Raw genomic sequence first — 16,770 nt, forward strand, 5'->3', positions numbered from 1 at the left:
AGTATTTAGGTTTGTGCTGTAAATTTTCTAAACTCTATATGTGAATGATGAGATACATGTGGTATTTGTTTAACTTTTTGAGGAAATTTCGTGTAGATATATGCTCGTTGATGTCTATATTAAGATGTAAAAATATCAGTTGCAATATATGAATTTTGGTGGGGAAAAACGTATATTGGTCTTTATGCATTGCGATAATTGCTATGACAAGGTTCTGACAACACCACTTTTATCATTATGGTTTTGAGGTTTCAGTTACTGGTGGTGCAAACACATTCAACATGACGTGATTCATTCCTTGGGATAAGAATGTGATTTTCTTGGGAGAGAATTGTCTGTATTATCGAAAGGTGTTCATTACTCGATAAAAAGATGCATTTTTTTAATTTGAATAAATCCTTGTATAATAACATTTTTATATTTAGTAGATTCATTTGATATTTGGGCTTGGCCCTGCAGACTTAAGTCTTTTGACTGAACTACGTTAAAAACATTATATTCTTGTGTTCTTTATTTCACTATTTATGCTTTTAATATTCAAATTCGGGTTTTGATAATTTAAGTTACGTTTTGTTTTGGCTTTGGTTTGAAGCGAACACGTCAACTTTTTCGGTATCACAATAATATTTTCCGGCTTCACGTCAGCACTTTAACGAAAAAAGACCAAAAAAAAAAACATGACCTAAATTACCTAACCAAAGTCGAAATTTGAATATTTATAAAACCAAAACATAAAATACACAAACTTAAAAGGACCATTTTGACTGTTTTCTCTATAAAAATTAATACATTATTATATATCACAAAAACTCATATGTGATAATATTACAATCAACTTATTGAGACGGATCTCCGATCCGACCAGTGAAAAATATTATTATGTCCAAAGTATTATTTTTCACTACCAAAGTATCAGTTTTGTTAATTATATTATGAAAAAAATATGTAATATATAATGATTTAAGTGAAAAGCATTATTTTTATGTTAAAAGTATATTGTGTCATATATGTTTATTTGAATAAAAAATATTTTGTATGTCAAAAATATTAATTTTTATGACTAATATATGCTAAGTTAACTCATTTTATGAATATAGTTCATGAAACCGTTGCACTTGAACCTACTCAAAACATATTAATTGTGAAAATTTTAAATAGTCAGACATCATAGTCGATAGGTCCATTTGCTATCCTTACACAACAATATCGATTGCGTCTCTTAGCATGGCTGACCAGCCAAAGCAAACTAGAGATCCTCTAAATGGACTTTTTTTTTTAAATATTATTGCTTAGGTTTATAATTATATTAATAAAATTCGGACTCAATGACTCATTGGACTACCTTATATCTGTATACGATTGATTTAATTCATAATCGAGTATAAATCATTTTTTTTTAAAAAAATTATGAATAAAAAAGTAAATTTAATTATTTATTTATGTTATATTATTTAACAGTGTATATCATATGTAGCATTAATATAAAGTACTAGTTATGTAAAAAAAAACTTACAAACCAACTTATAAATTATCTAACAAGAGCTCAATATTTGTTTAAAAAAATCAAAATCAAGTAATTGCGTGCTTAATTTCCATAATTTTTTTTCATTAAAAAACATATTTTTTGTTGAAAATGGCAAAAAATCTCTTTTGGTTAACTATCTGGGAATTATATACGTGAACTTTGACAATCTTCTTTATTCGAGCTAATTTTTAAGATTGAATTACGTTCAAATCTCAATCTTAACTTGGTATCAAAGTCTGAGTTCATCGTTGTAGTTGAAATACTCATAGTTGAGTCATCTGTTATGTCATAGTTGAATTATTTATAAATTTTATGCTACAAATGTTCATTACTGAGTTGGAAATACTGTGTTGGGATAAAACCCCTGAGACATCAATCACTATGGTTTGCACTCCACGCATGCTTTATTCGAATCAAAGAGATGTCACAATACGAAAAAAAAGGAAAAAAAAAAGACAAATAGCATTTAAAAATGCGGAATTCGTTCGAAGAACTGCGACTATATATATACATCAGTAGATTCCCACGACGTATATAGTAGTAATACAGCAGCTACACACACCGTACAAAGTTGCGATTCTTCGGTTTCACAAAGTTCAACTGTTGAAAAGGTTCGATCTTTTGTTTCTGTGTTTATTGTTTCATTTTTAATTTCAAGTAGAGAGGTTTTTTGATCCATGGAAGGTGTAGATCCAGCCCATTTTTTGTTGAAATGAGGATTCCCAGTTATTTTAGCTGCTCTGAGATCATATGTTCTTGGAATCAAGGAAATGGGCTTTTTATGTCGATGGAATGGTTTTTGTTGAATTTTCAAAAATTTTATTTTTGAAAAATTGTGTATTGGTCAAACATTTCCTGATGTTCTTGAATCTTTGATGAAAATGCCCTGTTTCGAAATTTGAGATACAGCAACGTAATGGGATTTTCGTTATGCAAAGCTTTATCACTCTTATTTTCATAACATAGGATTTTTGGTTTAATCATCTGCTATTTTGATCTGCATCCATTACTGAGGTGAATTTAAGATTTCCGAAATCAAATTCAACCAAACAAGTCAAATGGATTTGAAATACATGATTTCGAATACTCTGATTCCGAACGCACCCCTTCGTTATTTGAATTGAAGGCAGTGGTAGGCCAATATATGTAGCCGGGGTTAGGATGTGATCATCTTATGATGAAACGAATACCTAATCTCAGTGGATCCTCCTCGATACCAATATTATGTCTGTTTTTCTTTTGTGTTGAGAAACTGTGCAAAAGGATCATTTTCCTTTCCTTCCTTTTAGCACTGTTTAAGCATTAGCCGCTGTTATTCTGAATAGATTTGTTTCTTTCTCAGATCGTCTGTGTTGGACATTTTGTTTGATATGTTAACTGTATCATAAATATTTTTTCTTTTGCAGTTTGGGTTATGGCAACGACCACCTTTTCGATTAGGTCTACCGCATCTTCTGGTCCCCAAATTGGTGTGCTTTCACAATCAAAGGCTTTAAGCAGCTATTTGTATTCTACCAAAACTATGAATTGTGCATCACAATCTTCATTCTTAGGTGGTGTAAGTCACACATCACTCAAGTACTCATGTTCTCCAAAAGCTCTAGATCATAATCAAAGATCATACAATTATGTTCAACCTTCTGCAGCCTATAAAGTAGCGATTCTTGGAGCCGGTGGTGGTATAGGCCAGCCACTTTCCCTTCTGGTCAAGATGTCACAACTAGTTTCGACATTGAATCTTTATGACGTAGCGAATGTAAAGGGTGTTGCTACTGACCTCAGTCACTGCAACACACCCTCTGGAGTTGCTGATTTCACGGGCTCATCTGAGTTGGCTGATTCTTTAAAGGGTGTAAATGTTGTAGTCATACCTGCTGGTGTTCCACGAAAGCCGGGTATGACCAGAGATGATCTTTTTACTATAAACGCTAATATAGTCAAGACTTTAGTCGAGGCCATTGCTAAAAACTGCCCCGACGCTTTGATCCACATTATTAGCAATCCCGTCAACTCAACGGTCCCTATAGCAGCAGAAGTCTTGAAGCAGAAAGGGGTGTATAACCCAAATAAGCTCTTTGGTGTTACAGCTCTCGATGTCGTAAGAGCTAATACGTTTGTTGCTGAGAAGAAAAAGGTGAAGCTTCTGGATGTTGATGTCCCTGTCATCGGTGGCCATTCTGGTATCACTATTTTGCCCCTTTTGTCGAAAACGAAACCCGCCACTATTTTCACTGATAAAGAAGTGGAAGAGCTTACGCGGAGGATTCAAAATGCTGGGACGGAAGTCGTGGATGCTAAGGCTGGGGCTGGATCTGCCACTCTTTCAATGGCATATGCTGCAGCACGATTCGTCGAGTCGTCTCTCCGCGCTCTTGATGGCGATAGTGATGTCTACGAATGCTCGTTTATTGAGTCTGATTTGACCGAGCTTCCCTTTTTTGCATCCAGGGTGAAGCTTGGAAGAGACGGAGTTGAGTCAGTGATCACATCAGATCTCGAAGGATTATCCGAATACGAACAGAAGGCTTTGGAAGCTCTTAAGCCTGAGCTTAAGGCCAATATCGAAAAGGGCTTGACTTTTGTTAAGAAACCTGTGAGTGCATAAAAACCTTCACAATATTTTGAAAGAAATTTTGATGCAAGAATTCAGATGTTGCGGCCATTCCAGGTTTGCTGATGCATCGATATGCTAGCTTCACAGGCAACTCATTTAAATTCTGTCTATGGAAGTCATTTCATCTGTATTGTAGAAATGGTTTTCGTAAGCAAGATTATTGGGCAAATTTTGTTTCGAATAAGTAACATCGGTATGCATTCGCATTCGAAGAACTTCCTCTATAATAAGTTTGACACGATTGTACTCCGGTTTAGGCCGACTTCGATTTACTTGATCATCTGCATCTCATATTGTCTTGTTCAACTGCTGTTGCCTTCTACAGAACCAAATGTTCAAAGTAAGAAATTTACAGAAATTGTATGATCGAGATCGTTAAAAAAAACATGCAACTATACAAACAAATATAGATGACCAAAATCGTAAATGTTCACTAATTTATCGAACAAAAAACGTGAGAGAAATTAATCATTATAGCCAACATTGGAGAAACATGAAAAATCAGTTGGAAGTAGATACAAGAAATAAATTAGATATAGATTATGTAAGATTTATATTTATGTATATGTATATCCTTATAATAAGATAAATATATATAGTACAAAAATATAAATATATAAATAAAATATACAGCCAAGTATTAACCATAATTTTCGTACGTGATAATATTTTATGAGCAAATTTGAAAAAATACATCTGAACATCTTTGATTTAAGATTCAGTACTTAAATGATTTTTTTACAAATCAACACCTGACAATACTACAAATATAGTTTTAACTCCCTACAAAGATAAATTTACATTTTTTTCCTTTTATTATTTAAATAAATATATAATTTTATCCACCAAATTAATTGTGTGTTTTCCATCTACCAAAATATTAGTATCTATTATGGGCTTCAGATACTTGATTTTGCTATTTGAATACTCCAAATGTGTAAAAAAAATACTATATTTTCGAACAATCATCATAAATTCAGTTTGTTGGTTTTTCATTAAAAATACATTATGATGACTTATTCATCTCATTTTATTTTTTTAAAAATATAGTTCTCACTCATCATTAAATAAGATTAAGTGCTTATTTTGACATATAAAATATTTATTTTGAAGTTCCAGATACTTGATTTGGCTTTTTAAATACTCCAAATGTGTAAAAAAAATATTGGATCTTCGAACGATCACCATAAATTCAGTCATTGTTTGGATTTTTATTAAATGTGTATTTGGATGACATATTCATCTCATTTAATATTTTTTTGTAAAAAAATCAAATTCTCAATTAAGCATGTAAATTTTAAAGTACTTATTGTTATTTGAAAATATATATTTTGAGTTTACAAATACTTGATTTCGTAAATAAGATAATCACAATATGTATTAAAATACTGGATATTCGAATAGACAACGTAAATTCGCCAAATATTGGTATTTCAATGAAAAATGCATTTGGATAACATATTCATCTCATTTAATATATATTTTTGTAAAAAACAAAAAACAAAATACCAAATAACCATGAAAATTTTAAAGTAATTAGTTTTACTTGAGAAGTACTTAATTTGAGTTGACAAATATTTGATTTCGTAAATGAGATACTCACAATATGTATTAAAATATTGGATATTCGAATAGGCAATGTAAGTTCTCCAAGTGTTGGTATTTTCATGGAATATGCATTTGGATGAGAAGTACCTGATTTGAGTTTGTAAATACTTGATTTGATTTAGGAGATACTAATAATATGTAATAGAATACTGAATATTCGAATATGCAATGTAAGTTCACCAAGTGTTGGATTTTTATGGAAGATGCATTTGCATGACATATTCATCTCATTTAATATATTTTTTGTAAAAAAAAATTCCTAAATAAGTATGAAAATTTTAAAGTACTTAGTTTTACTTGAGAAGTACCTAATTTGAGTTGGAAAATATTTGATTTCGTAAATGAGATACTCACACTATGTATTAAAATACTGGATATTCGAATAGGCAATGTAAATTCTCCAAGTGTTGATATTTTCATGGAATATGCATTTAGATGAGAAGTACCTAATTTGAGTTTGCAAATATTCGAATATGCAATGTAAGTTTACCAAGTGTTGGCTTTCAATGGAAGATACGTGTGGATAACATATTCATCTCATTTAATATATTTTTTGTAAAAAAAAAAAACAAATTCCCAAATAAGCATGAAAATTTTAAAGTACTTAGTTTTACTTGAGAAGTACGTAATTTAATATTGTAAATACTTGATTTGGTACATGAGATACTCATAATATGTAATAGAATACTGGAAATTCGATTATGCAACATAAGTTCACCAAGTGTTGGTCTTTCTATGGAAGGTGCATTTGGATGACATATTTATATCATTTAATATTTTTTTAAAAAAATAAATTCCCAAATGAGCATGAATATTTAAAGTACTTTGAGAATTACCTAATTTCATATTGCAAATACTTGATTTGGTACACGAGATACTCATAATATATAATAGACTACTGGATATTCGAATAGGCAACGTAAATTCTCCAAGTGTTGATATTTTCATGGAATATGCATTTAGATGAGAAATACCTAATTTGAGTTTGCAAATACTTGTTTTGGCACTTGAGATACTCATAATATGTAATAGAATATTAGATATTCGAATATACAACGTAAGTTTACCAAGTGTTGGCTTTCAATGGAAGATACGTGTGGATGACATATTCATCTCATTTAATATATTTTTTGTAAAAAAAAAACAAATTCCCAAATAAGCATGAAAATTTTAAAGTATTTAGTTTTACTTGAGAAGTACGTAATTTAATATTGTAAATACTTGATTTGGTACATGAGATACTCATAATATGTAATAGAATACTGGAAATTCGATTATGCAACATAAGTTCACCAAGTGTTGGTCTTTCTATGGAAGGTGCATTTGGATGACATATTTATATCATTTAATATTTTTTTAAAAAAATAAATTCCCAAATGAGCATGAATATTTAAAGTACTTAATTTTATTTGAGAATTACCTAATTTCATATTGCAAATACTTGATTTGATACACGAGATACTCATAATATATAATAGACTACTGGATATTCGAATATGCAACGTAAGTTCACCAAATATTGGTCTTTCCATGGAAGATGCATTTGGATTACATATTCATCTTATTTAATAATTTTTTGGTAAAAATTATTTCTCAAATAAGCATGAAAATTTTAAAGTACTTAGTTTTATTTGAGAATTACCTAATTTGAGTAAGCAAATATTTGATTTCGTAAATGAGATACTCACAGTATGCATTAAAATACTGGATATTCGAATAGCATCATTACTATCAATATCCATTCACTGCCAGCCTTAACTAACATCTATGCAGCGCAACCCTCACGGCCGCAATCATCATCCTCACCTCCATGCGTGACGCACACTGGTGCATCATCAAACTGTCGTCGTTTCTGCTGCTTCTCCAACTGCAAACCGGCCAGCCACCACCTCGTTCCTGTTGGGATCTTTAATCAAAAATAAACTAAGAACAAGAACATAACAAGCTGAATTGAATGACTTAACAATAACTTTGGCTTAGATAACCATTCAATACACGATCTTAACAAAAACGAGAAAGCAACCCACTTAACGTAAATAAAGCAAAGTGGTAACAGAATCTTGGAACAATTCAAATACATGTAGATATCCCTAAATACTAGGACTTATTTTAACAAAAGACTGCAGTAAACTCTTTCATTACCTCCCTTAAACTAAATGTTGTGAAGCAATTAGTTTATACCAGAAATTTCACATACTCCCAATAGCTTTTGAAGCTTCCGAAAAACTTCAAGCTTCAATGGTTTGGTCATTATGTCTTCCACCTGATCCTGACTCCCACAATGAACTAATTCAATTGTTCTCTCCTTCGTAAGATTCCTTAAAAATGAAACCTCACATCAATATGTTTGCTGCGACCATGCATAATAGGATTTTTAGAGAGCTTGATGGTTTAACTGTTGTCACACATCACAGTAATACAGTCTCCATCAAAATGTCCCAGCTCCTTTAAAATTCTCTTCATCCAGACTCCTTGACAAGAACAAACTACAGTTGCTACAAACTCAGCTTCTGTGGTTGATAAAGTCCCAATAGGATGATTTTTTGAACACCATGAAACAACACTTGAACTCATTAAAAACACGTAACCATATGTTCTCTTCATGTCTTCCATATCTCCAGCGTAGTCATTATCCGTAAACGCCAACAACCCACCGTCTCCTCCTTTCCTATAATGAATTCCATAGTTCACAGTCCCTTTCAAGTATCGAAGTGCTCTCTTAGCTGCCTGTAGATGAATCTCCATTGGTTTTGCCATATATCTACTTATGAGACAAGTAACAAACATCGTGTCAGGTCTCGTGGCAATGAGATACATCAAACTACCCACCAGTTGCTTGTAGTACGTCTCATCAACAGTCTCCATTTCCATCTCTGCTTATTTTGAAACTTGGAACCATTGGAATACCCACTGAATTACTTTCCATCATACCAAACCTTCTCAAAACCTCCAAGGCATATTTCCTTTGGCAAATATAAATACCATTAGACTTTTGTAGCACCTCGATCCCAAGAAAAAACCTCTTCTTCCCCAAATCAGACATATCAAACTCTCTAAACATAGAGCTTTTAAATTCAGACATCATAACTTCATCATTACCAGTAAAATTAAATCATCAACATAAACACTTACAATAATAATTTTTCCTTCTCTGTTTCTCTTTGTGAATAATGTATGCTCGCTATCGCACTTCTGAAACCCTTCATCAATGAAATGTGCTTCGAATCGACTAAACCAAGCTCGTGGAGCTTGTTTTAATCCATACGAGGCTTGGTGTAACTTGTAAACTAGATGCTCACTGCCTTTTTTTATATATCCTCTTGATTGCTCCACATAGACATTTTCACTTATCTCACCATTGAGAAAAGCCGACTTGACATCCAGCTGAAAAATATCCCAATTCTTCTGTGCAGCTAAAGCAATAATCATTCTTACTGTATCCATCCTTGTAATTGGTGCAAAAACCTCTGTATAGTCCACTCCATACTTCTGAGAGTATCCTTTAGCAACCAAACGAGCTTTGTACTTATCAATTTTTCCATGTTCATTGTATTTGGTTTTGTAAATCAAATTCACTCCTATTCTTTTGGCTCCAGCTGGAAGCTCAATGAGTGTCCATGTTTGGTTCTTTTCGATAGATTTGATTTCATTGTTCATCGCCAACTTCCAATTTGCACTTTTCACGGCTTCCTAAAAATACAATGGATTGGTTGACACCAGTAATGCCATATGAACTTCATCCTCAAATAGATCTTCACCACTAATATAATCACTCATCCATGTAGGAGGTTACCTCTCACAAGATTGCCTCAACTCCCTCACTCTTTCTTCACCCTCACGAGAACCATCTTCCTATTCTCTAATTCCCATATCACGGTTATCTCCTATCTCTCCACCAGTATTTTCTCCATTCCCATTTTCACACACTCCTTCATTCTCACCATCACCCCATTCTAAGTCTACTACTATTTGTTTTTCATAACTTACATCCCAATCCCATTGCTTTTCTTCTTCAAAAATTATATCTCTACTCACAACAACTCTCTTAGCAACAAGATCGAATAGCCTATAACCTTTTGATTCCTCACTAACTCCCAATAGCACACAAGTAATGCTTCTATTATCAAGTTTAGTCATCCTTTTTTCTGGAACATGAGCGTGTGCTATGCAACCAAAACCCCGGAAATGATCTACTGAGGGTTTCACTCCACTCCAAGCCTCCTTTGGTGTAACATCATTGACCGCTAATGTAGGGCACCTGTTAAGGACATAAATAGTCCAATTCACTGCCTCTGGTAAAAAATTCTTGGGAATGTTCTTGTCAGATAACTTGTAACGGACCATGTTTATCATGGTTCTATTTTTCCTTTCAGCTACACCGTTCTGTTGCGGAGTGTAGATGGTAGTCAACTGTCTCTTTATCCCACTTTGTTTGCAAAAGTCATTGAACTCATTTGAATTGAATTATCCTCCTATATCAGTGCGAAGACACTTGAAAAATAACCTTGTTTCTTTTTCAACCATAATCTTATAGCATTTGAAAAGATTTAGAGCCTCTGACTTCTCTACCAAGAAATACACCCATGCTTTTCTACTATAATCATCAATGAATAACAAAATGTACCTCTTGTTGCTATTAGATGTAAAAGTGGTCGGACCACAAATATCTACATGAATAAGTTCCAACTGCTGAGTTGCTTTCCAAGTACTCCTTTTTGGAATAGGGTCACGATGTTGCTTCCCGTTGATGCAATCAGTGCATGTCACATTTGAGGCAGAGACTTGAGGAAGTCCACGTACCATGTTCTTGTACAACAAGGTTCTCAAACCCTTATAACTCAGATGCCCCTACCTCCGATGCCAAAGATGAAACAAGTTTTGAGTTCATGTGTGAAGGCACTGATCAGATGTACTTGAGAGGAAGCTTCAGACTGAGGCAACAAGATATAAACATCCAATTGGCACTCATGTTGGTTTGAATTATCAAACCCTTCCTTGGATGAAATATCTTGCACATCCCTCCCTTAATCAAAATAGTCAAGCCTCTTTCTTGCAACAGCCCTATGCTCAAGAGATTATTTCTCAATTCTGGAATATAGTAAACTTCAGCAACAACATGATTGACTCCATCCAGCAGCAGCTTCACACTTCCATTTCCCATCACATCCATCCTAGTGTTGTTTCCCAATTTTACCGAATGTCGAAAATTTTCATTGAGTTCATTGAACATAGTTTGATCGCCGCACATGTGATGTGAACACCCTGAATCAAGGAACCATGCATCTTCTCTTTTAGCCTCATACAACTCCACATAAGACATCAAAAGCATTTCTTCTTCCTTATCAAATTCTACATAATTTGCTTCGTTATTCTCAGAAGGACATTAATACCAAAAATGTCCAAGTTGATGGCATCGGTAACACTCCACAGTTGATTTGTTGAAGTCTGCTCGACCTCTCCCTCTTCCTCTTCGTCTATAGGTACCACAACCTCTTCCTCCTTCAGATGTCACTTTCAAAAAAAAGTTCCTCGCCATTATGTCTCTGAAACTTCTTTTCATGCACTATTAATGAGCTTTGTAACTCATTAACAGTAAGAGCATCAATGTCATTTGACTCTTCAATAGAACATACAACATAGTTGAACTTCTCAGTTAAAGAGCGTAGAATTTTCTCTCCCACTTTAACATCTTTCATATCTTCTCCATAAATTCGCATCTTGTTGGCCATTGTCATGACCTTAGAGAAGTACTATGTCACTCCTTCACTGGACCTCATTTCAAGAGTTTCAAATTCTATGCGGAGTGCTTGAAGATGAGACCTTTTGACCCTTGCGTCTCCTTCAAATTTTTTTAATGACATCCCATATATCTTTAGCAGTGTCCTTGAGAATGGTGTCAAGAACCGTCCGATCGATCGCTTGGAAGAGATAGTTCTTCACTTTCAGTCCTTCAGCTTCATCTCATCATTCTTCTTTCGTTGTGCATCTGTCTGCACTGATTCACTTTCTGGCTCAATATAGACAGGCTCCACCAACCCCCAAAATTCCTTAGATCGTAGGAAATTTTCCATCAGCATGCTCCAGTGGTCATAGTGACAATCAAAGCGAGGAATGGCTGGCTGTATAAAACTCCATTCTGTAGTCATCTTCTCTGCTGCAGCAAGAACTTCAAAGACTGCTGCTCTGATTTTTCAGGCCCAGTGGGAGCTCTGATACCAGATTTTTGGGATATTTGATCAAAAAGAAACTAAGAACAAGAACATAACAAGCTGAATTGAATGATCTAGTTTTATTAATAATAACTTTGGCTTAAAAGCCATTCAATACATGATCTTAACAGAAAAGAGAAAACAGCCCACTTAGCGTAAATAAATCAAAGTGGTAACAGAATCTTGGAACAATTCAAATACATGTAGATGTCCCTAAAGACTTATTTTAACAAAAGACTGCATAAACTCTTTCAGTTCCCTCCAGATGCTATTCATATCCCAATCTTGAGTCATCAAGTCGATGCATTTCGCCTATAACCTATCTAGTTGTGTCCTCAAGATCCTACCCAGCTAGCTGCCATCTTGCATTCAACAATCCCCAAATAGATGGCCATTTGGTGACTCTCCATGTTCACTCCTCATCTTCCACGACCACAAATAATCTTCTTGTTTTCTTTATTTAATCTTTGTACTTGTCCTCAATTTACCTTTGTATAAATTAATATATTGAATTATTTAAATTCTTGTGGGAGTATCATTATTACCTGAAATTTTCTTGTTGTCGTGATTGAAGGAATCTTTCATCCTTGCACTTGTTAACATTTCTTAATGTGCTTCCAGTTGCAGTCATGATATGTATGTGAGAATCATTTCTAAATCCACTGCCCATGGAAGATAACGTTTCTGGGTTTTCCTTGAGATCTTTCACATGTGATTCTTTTTCATATTGCTGATCAATGTTACTGACCCTGGTATTTATATTCACCCCATGGTATCTTGGGATTATTTGCATGCTTTTGCATCTTCCGTTGGATTTTGCAGGGTATTTGATTATCTTAAGACTTTCGACCATTAGTTGGCCTTTTAGGATTTATAAGTGGACTCTCTAGTATTGTAGACTTACTCCCTTGGACTTTGTCGATTTTTTTATATTCCTTTGTTGTGTTTTTATTCATGTTGAAGCAATGTTGAGTTCTGACAAACATCTTCTAAGGCTTTGCGCAACACAAAAAATAAGTAATAAATTCCTCACAACCTGTTTTCCACCTTAATTGAAATCAGAAAGATCAGTTAGGAACCACGCTCTCTAGGTCATAAGCTTGAGGCTCATCATGGATAAAAAGTTTACAAGATGCAAGGTTTGATTTGTCATCTCCTGTAGATATTAGTCATACTATGCTCCAGTCATTTCATTTCTTTCCTAGTTTATAAGCTTGCATTACATCCTTTCACCTTTACATTTTTCCAGTCACTTTTCCCCTATCCTAGACATATATGCTTGCTATATTAATTACATGTGGTGGCTCCACAATAATTTTTTTTAATGCATTTAGGGATATTTTATTTTGTTTATTGTGAAAATATTGTAGATATGTTGATGGAAGTTGGGATTGATGTTGGGATTATATATATCCCTGGATAATCATGGACTTTTGCTTAAACAGTTCGCCTGGAGAAATGTTGGCACCTCGGCCCAAAGGCTGAGTATTGCCCCCACTATTTCTGTAATGATTATGCTGAAATAAGCTTGTCTTTGCCTCATTATACCTAGCACTGGCCTCAATATTTGTCCATTCGGGATCCACACTTCTTTATTTTTCTCTTTGGATTCATCAGTTTTTTCTATTTTTTTTCTCGTTCAATAATTCATGTAAATTTGAGAAACTCACATTCATTAATACAACGGGACGAAATAGATAATTACCAATGACCACGTGCAATTTTTTTTTGTGGAATTTAAGTATTCTTTTATTGATTTCCTCCTGCAAAATAGTATTAAAAGAGCGAAAAACTTTAGTGGTGTTGTGAAAAAATAAAAATTTATGGTAAAAAATAAAATCTCAAACTCTCAAAATTATCAAACTACACACTTTATAATATTTTTCTCTCAACTCAATTGTGTTTTTCTTCACAAATGAGAGATCTATTTATAGAAAATCTTTACAAATAATCCAAAAATAAATTCATCATTACTTAAATCATCACACACTAATTTTCAATATTTACAACTCTTATTTTCAACATTCAAATATTCAATACACACATTTTAAATATTATTTTTCAACACTCCCCCTTGTGATGATGATCATAATGATTGTCTTCATTACGTGTTTTTATACTGCCTCGTTAAAAACCTTACTAGGAAAAACCCATTGGGATAAAAACCATAGTAAGGGAAAAAGAGTGCAGTTACGTAAACTCCCCATCATGTTGACACGAACAATTCTTCACAAATTTCGTAGATTTCGCATCCCAATATTATATATGTGCTTTCTGAATATTGTCGTAGGAAGTGCCTTTGTGAAGAGATCTGATAAGTTTTCACTTGATTGAATGTGACGAACATCAATATATTAATTCTTCTCAAGCTCCTTGGTGAATGAGAAGAACTTAGGAGGAATATGTTTAGTTCTGTCGTTTTTTATGTATCATTCTTTCATTTGAGCAACACATGCAGTATTATCTTCATATAGTATCACAGGCTTCTCGTCAAATGATAATCCGCATGAGATTTGGATATGTTGGGTCATTGATTTTAACCACACACATTCACGACTTGCTTCATGTAGTGCAATAATCTCGGCATGATTTGATGAAGTTGTTACGAGCGTTTGTTTCTGTGAACGCCAAGAAATTGCAGTGCCTCCACGAGTAAATACATATCCAGTTTGAGAACGTGCCTTGTGTGGATCAGATAAGTATCCAGCATCGGCATAACCAATTATACTTGGATTAGCATCTTTTGAATACAAAAGTCCCAAGTTTGTCGTTCCTCGTAGATAATGGAATATATGTTTAATTTCCTTCCAGTGTCTTTTTGTTGGATATGTGCTAAATCTTGCCAATAAATTTACTGCAAAAGATATATCGGGCCTTGTACAATTTGTAAGATACATAAGGGCACCGATAGAACTTAGATATGGTACTTCTAGATCAAGAATATCTTCATCATCTTCACATGGACGGAATGGATCCTTTTCTATATTTAATGATCTACCAACCATTTGAGTACTTAAAGGATTTGATTTATCCATATTAAAACGTTTAAAGATCTTTTCTGTATAGTTTGTCTGATGAACAAATATTCCACATTCTTTTTGTTCAATTTGTAAACCCAAACAATACTTGGTTTTTCCAAGATCCTTCATTTCAAATTTTTCCTTCAAGTATGACACAACTTCTTGAATTTCCTTATTCGTTCCAATGATGTTTAAGTCATCAACATATACAGCAATAATTACGCATCCGGAAGTTGTTTTCTTAATGAAAACACAAGGGCATATTAAATTATTTACATATCCCTTTTTCATCAAGTGATCACTTAGCCGATTATACCACATTCGGCCGGATTGCTTTAACCCATATAATGATCATTGTAATTTCACATAATAACATTCTCTGGGTTTTGAAATTTGTGCTTCAGACATCTTAAATCCTTCAGGGATTTTCATATATATATTACTATCAAGTGATCCACATAAGTAAGCTGTAACAACATCCATAAGACGTATTTCTAAATTTTCAGATACCGCCAAGCTAATCAAATAACGAAACGTAATTGCATCCATCACGGGAGAATATGTTTCTTCATAATCAATTCCAGGCCTTTGAGAAAAACCTTGTGCAACAAGTCGAGCTTTATATCTTACTATTTCAATTTTCTCATTTCGCTTTCGAATAAAAACCCATTTGTATCCAACAGGTTTTACATCTTCAGGTGTAAAGACTATAGGTCCAAAAACATTACGTTTATTTAGCGAATCCAATTCAATCTGGATGGCTTCTTTCCATTTTATCCAATCCTGCCGATTTTTACATTCACCAAAAGATTTTGGTTCATGATATTCATTATCATTTATGATGTTGATTGCCACATTATAAGAAAATATATCATCAATTTCTTCTATATCTTTTCGGTTCCATATTTTTCCAGTATTAATGTAATTGATAGATATTTCATGATTCTCGTCAATTTGTGTTTCTGACAGAACATTTTCATCATCATGTGTTTCTTCAGGAACATCATTCTCTATTTTGTGATTATCATGTGTTTCTTCAGGAACATCATTTTCACTTTTGTGATCATCGTGTTTCTCTATGAATTTTTTTTTTCGATGATTTTTATCCTTGGAACCGACTGGCCTTCCACGCTTCAGGCGTTTAATGACATCATGAGTATCTTCAATTTGTTTCTTCGGAATTTCAATTCGAGCAGTGGCATTTGCAGCATGTATATATGATTTAGTTACCCCTTTTTTGTCTGCAAATGCATCTGGTATTTGATTTTCTATTCTTTGCAAATGCACAATTTACTGTACATCTTTTTCACATTGTTTTGTTCTTGGATCCAGATGTAACAATGATGATATATACCATGTAATTTTCTTTTCGGTTTGTTTATGTTCTCCCCCTAACATTGGGAAGATTTTCTCATTAAAATGACAATCAGCAAAACGTGCTGGGAACACGTCGCCTGTCTGAGGTTCAAGATATCGAATGATTGATGGACTATCATAACCGATATAAATTCCAACCTTTCTTTGAGGTCCCATTTTCTTTCGTTGTGGTGGTGCAATAGGCACATACACCATACATCCAAAAATTCTCAGATGAGAAATGTCTGGTTCTTTACCAAATGCAAGCTGCAATGGGGAGTATTTATGATATGCATTTGGTCTGATACGAATTAATGCAGCAGCATGTAAAATTGCATGTCCCCATATAGAAATAGGGAGCTTTGTTTTCATAATCATTGGTCTAGCAATCATTTGCAGACGTTTAATCAATGATTCAGCCAATCCATTCTGTGTATG

At 33.6% G+C, this 16,770-nt stretch overlaps 3 protein-coding genes across 3 annotated transcripts; 1 reads left to right on the top strand and 2 right to left on the bottom strand.

Moving 5' to 3' along the window:
- The first annotated feature begins 1,969 nt into the window (after positions 1–1,969).
- On the top strand, positions 1,970–4,395 carry LOC142549345 (malate dehydrogenase, chloroplastic-like). The gene is made up of 2 exons (XM_075658259.1): positions 1,970–2,136; positions 2,932–4,395. Exon 2 carries the CDS (start codon positions 2,940–2,942, stop codon positions 4,128–4,130), a length of 1,191 nt encoding a protein of 396 aa, XP_075514374.1. The 5' UTR covers positions 1,970–2,136; positions 2,932–2,939; the 3' UTR covers positions 4,131–4,395.
- Positions 4,396–7,512: 3,117 nt separating this feature from the next.
- Positions 7,513–8,618, bottom strand: LOC142550235 (secreted RxLR effector protein 161-like). The gene is made up of 3 exons (XM_075659473.1): positions 8,155–8,618; positions 7,945–8,065; positions 7,513–7,653 (listed from the first exon to the last, which is right to left on the bottom strand). Exons 1-3 carry the CDS (start codon positions 8,616–8,618, stop codon positions 7,513–7,515), a joined length of 726 nt encoding a protein of 241 aa, XP_075515588.1.
- Positions 8,619–10,650: 2,032 nt separating this feature from the next.
- Positions 10,651–11,476, bottom strand: LOC142550237 (uncharacterized). Its single transcript, XM_075659474.1, has 3 exons — positions 11,339–11,476; positions 11,138–11,246; positions 10,651–11,096 (listed from the first exon to the last, which is right to left on the bottom strand). The coding sequence occupies exons 1-3, from the start codon at positions 11,474–11,476 to the stop codon at positions 10,651–10,653; spliced, it is 693 nt and encodes a 230-aa protein (XP_075515589.1).
- Between the last annotated feature and the right edge of the window lie 5,294 nt (positions 11,477–16,770).

The sequence above is a fragment of the Primulina tabacum genome, chromosome 6, assembly GCF_025594145.1.
Source record: "Primulina tabacum isolate GXHZ01 chromosome 6, ASM2559414v2, whole genome shotgun sequence".
Lineage (NCBI taxonomy): Eukaryota > Viridiplantae > Streptophyta > Magnoliopsida > Lamiales > Gesneriaceae > Primulina > Primulina tabacum.